We start from the raw sequence: 3,147 nt of genomic DNA on the forward strand, positions 1-3,147 counted from the left end.
GAGAGAGAGAGAGAGAGAGAGAGAGAGAGAGAGAGAGAGAGAGAGAGAGAGAGAGAGAGAGAGAGAGAGAGAGAGAGAGCAATAGAAAGATACCTAAATAGATATATGAATATATGTATGCATATACATATATACATATATATATATATATATATATGTTTATTTATTTATTTGTTACAATAACATTGCTAACACTATTAAGAAATATAACAGCAACGGAAATTATAATGATTAATCAATGACACATATTAGCAATATCATTAGCACGTGCTGATATTTCTAAAATCCCACTAATACGTTGAATCATCCAAAGAAGTCTTCACGAATACGACCTGCGCCGCGTAAATGGCAGTCTGCCCCCCGAGTCACCCCTTGTGCTCCCCCCTAGGTTATTTCGGCGGACAGATTCCCCCTTGGGAGAATATACCTGGCGAAGACCTCCTGCTGCTCCACGTCCAAGGAGGTGAAGGTCTGCTTCCCCATCAACCTGGACTTGAGGTCGAAGGCGCTCATCCTGGCTGGTGCCTTGTCTATTGTGAGTGAGAGGGACCTTGTCTGTATTCTTCTCCTTCTTGTTCATTTTCATGTTTTGTTTAAAATCATTTGGGTGTGTGGTAAAAAGAAGAAAAAAATGTAAGAGGAACCCTGCCAATTTTTTTTTTTTTTTTCGCTTCTTCTTTTTCCTCTATTTATCGTTATAATCATCATTGTTATTATTATTGTTGTTGTTATTATTGTCAGCGTACACGTCTGTATGTATGTCTCTATGCGTCTGTGTCTTTTTGGACGTTTCCTTGTCGTTTGCTTCCTAAAATATATATATATTTTTTTCATTCTCCTTTCAGTAACTTTCATATGAGTTTTTATTTGTTATTAGTTCTTTAATTAATTCCAATGTTTCTAAAAGGTTACACTTTTCCCCTTACAGAGAGACCTACACTGGAATTAGTCATCACCTCTCCCGCCGGGACCTGTTAGAGTGTACTAGTATGTGTGTTTGTGTGTGTGTGTGTGAGAGAGAGAGAAAGAGAGAAAGAGAGAGAGAGAGAGAGAGAGAGAGAGAGAGAGAGAGAGAGAGAGAGAGAGGGAGAGAGAGAGAGAGAGAGAGAGAGAGAGAGAGTATACCGTGTCCCTAAGCACGTTCTGTGTAAGCCATGTCTAATGGCTTACACAAATCGTAAGCGACACCACGAGCGTGGGAACTTCTGGGAACGGACTGATAGGTCAGACGAGGTCAGATAAACTCGTCATCTAAGCCCTCGCTGGCTTGTTGGTTCTAAATAGGACTTAGAGCCACGTGGTCTTACACAAATCGGGCTGATGGACACGGTATAGTGTGTGTGTGAGAGAGAGAAAGAGAGAGAGAGAGAGAGAGAGAGAGAGAGAGAGAGAGAGAGAGAGAGAGAGAGAGAGAGAGAGAGAGAGAGAGAGAGAGAGAGAGTGAGACAGAGAGAGAGAGAGAGAGAGAGAGAGAGAGAGAGAGAGAGAGAGAGAGAGAGAGAGAGAGAGAGAGAGAGAGAGAGAGTGTGTGAGACAGAGAGAGAGAGAGAGAGAGAGAGAGAGAGAGAGAGAGAGAGAGAGAGAGAGAGAGAGAGAGAGAGAGAGAGAGAGAAAGAGAGAGAGAGAGAGAGAGAAAGAGAGAGAGAGAGAGAGAGAGAGAGAGAGAGAGAGAGAGAGAGACTGCAAATGGTACAGAAAATATTCAGAACAATTAGGGCATTGCTTTGGCTGCTGCTATTAGAAACGTAGTGAAGAGCTCTTTGTATCTATAATTCTGCCTATATGTAGTTATTGTAAGGCTGAGGAATAGCTTATTGAATTTTAGAATAGCCTTTCTGTTTGAATTGTAATTGTTATTGAAATAAACATTTCTTCTATTTCATTGCGTGTTTATTCTAGAGAAATTGATTCACCATCATGGATTTTAGCCACTATACCGTTACCATGGTTTACTTATTAATCACCATGCCACCATACCTTCACCATATAAAGCACTCTAGTTACCATACCTGCACTATATGCAACATATACACATTAGTCACTATGCCTGCTTCATAGTCACCATATTTCCAATATTTTCCTTTTTTTTCATCATACCTATATATATATATATATATATATATATATATATATATATATGTATATGTATATATACATATATAAATGTATATATACATATATATATATATATATATATATATATATATATATGTATATATACATACATACATATATAAATGTATATATACATATATATATATATATATATATATATATATATATATATATATATATATATATATATGTGTGTGTGTGTGTGTGTGTGTGTGTGTGTGTGTGTGTGTGTGTGTATGGTAGAATAACCCACAACGCACAAATTAGATTTATTGAAAATGGGACTATAGCTTCGAAATCCCCTTTCCTCTCCCTTTCCTCTTCGGGTCTGAAGAGGAAAGGGAGGAGGGGCAACACGGAAGGGAAGGGAGGTCAGCTCAAGTCGGAGGATCAGGCGGACCAAGCGCAGGGTCACCGGCATAAAGGAGAAGGCGGAGGATGTAGGAAGCGAGGAGACTATCGGCAGGAGAAATACTGCTGTTCAATTTGAAATTAGACAGCAGCTTGATTAAAGATGATTCCACTAGTCTGTTGGCGTGGATACCAGCGAAAGGAATGACAATTCGCGCAGCTGACCTATCAACGGATGGCCTGTTGAGATGCAGTTGAGAGGGTGAAGAGGGAAAGGAGAGGGTAGATCTCCTATGTATATGGCGGGCTGAGGACGGGGAGGCGAGGAGTCTTTTTAGGCGAGGAGTCGTGGTAGAAGGTACGGTGCGCCCTGGATAACACAACGTCAAGAACATGATAAGAATAGCCCAATTTGGAGAAAGAACGACACAGGAAATCGATCTTTCCATCCAGGTAATCAGTGTCATAGAGGCGGAGGGCGCGGAGGAACAGCGAAATGGCAACACCTCTCTTTACATGGAATGGATGGTACGATGGTAAGTATATGTACATAGCACTGTGCATAGGTTCCTGTATATGGAGGAGAAATGGTCAGCAGAGCAATACATTTGGATGTCCAAGAAAGGGAGCTTGTTGTAAATCTCCCATTCCACCTTGAAACGGAGGGAAGGAGAAAGAGAG

General features: G+C 40.5%; 1 protein-coding gene across 9 annotated transcripts in view; it reads left to right on the forward strand.

Moving 5' to 3' along the window:
• The window catches only part of LOC125045521, a 10,209-nt gene extending 9,104 nt beyond the window's left edge, over positions 1-1,105 (forward strand). For all 9 annotated transcript variants that reach the window (XM_047642823.1, XM_047642825.1, XM_047642826.1 and 6 more), the window contains exons 7-8: positions 389-535; positions 929-1,105. In XM_047642823.1, the coding sequence (XP_047498779.1) occupies positions 389-535; positions 929-949 (168 nt within the window). In that variant the 3' untranslated portion in view covers positions 950-1,105. The remainder of the gene's footprint in view (positions 1-388; positions 536-928) is intronic.
• The last annotated feature ends 2,042 nt before the right edge of the window (positions 1,106-3,147 follow it).

The sequence above is a fragment of the Penaeus chinensis genome, chromosome 37 (genome assembly GCF_019202785.1).
Source record: "Penaeus chinensis breed Huanghai No. 1 chromosome 37, ASM1920278v2, whole genome shotgun sequence".
NCBI lineage: Eukaryota > Metazoa > Arthropoda > Malacostraca > Decapoda > Penaeidae > Penaeus > Penaeus chinensis.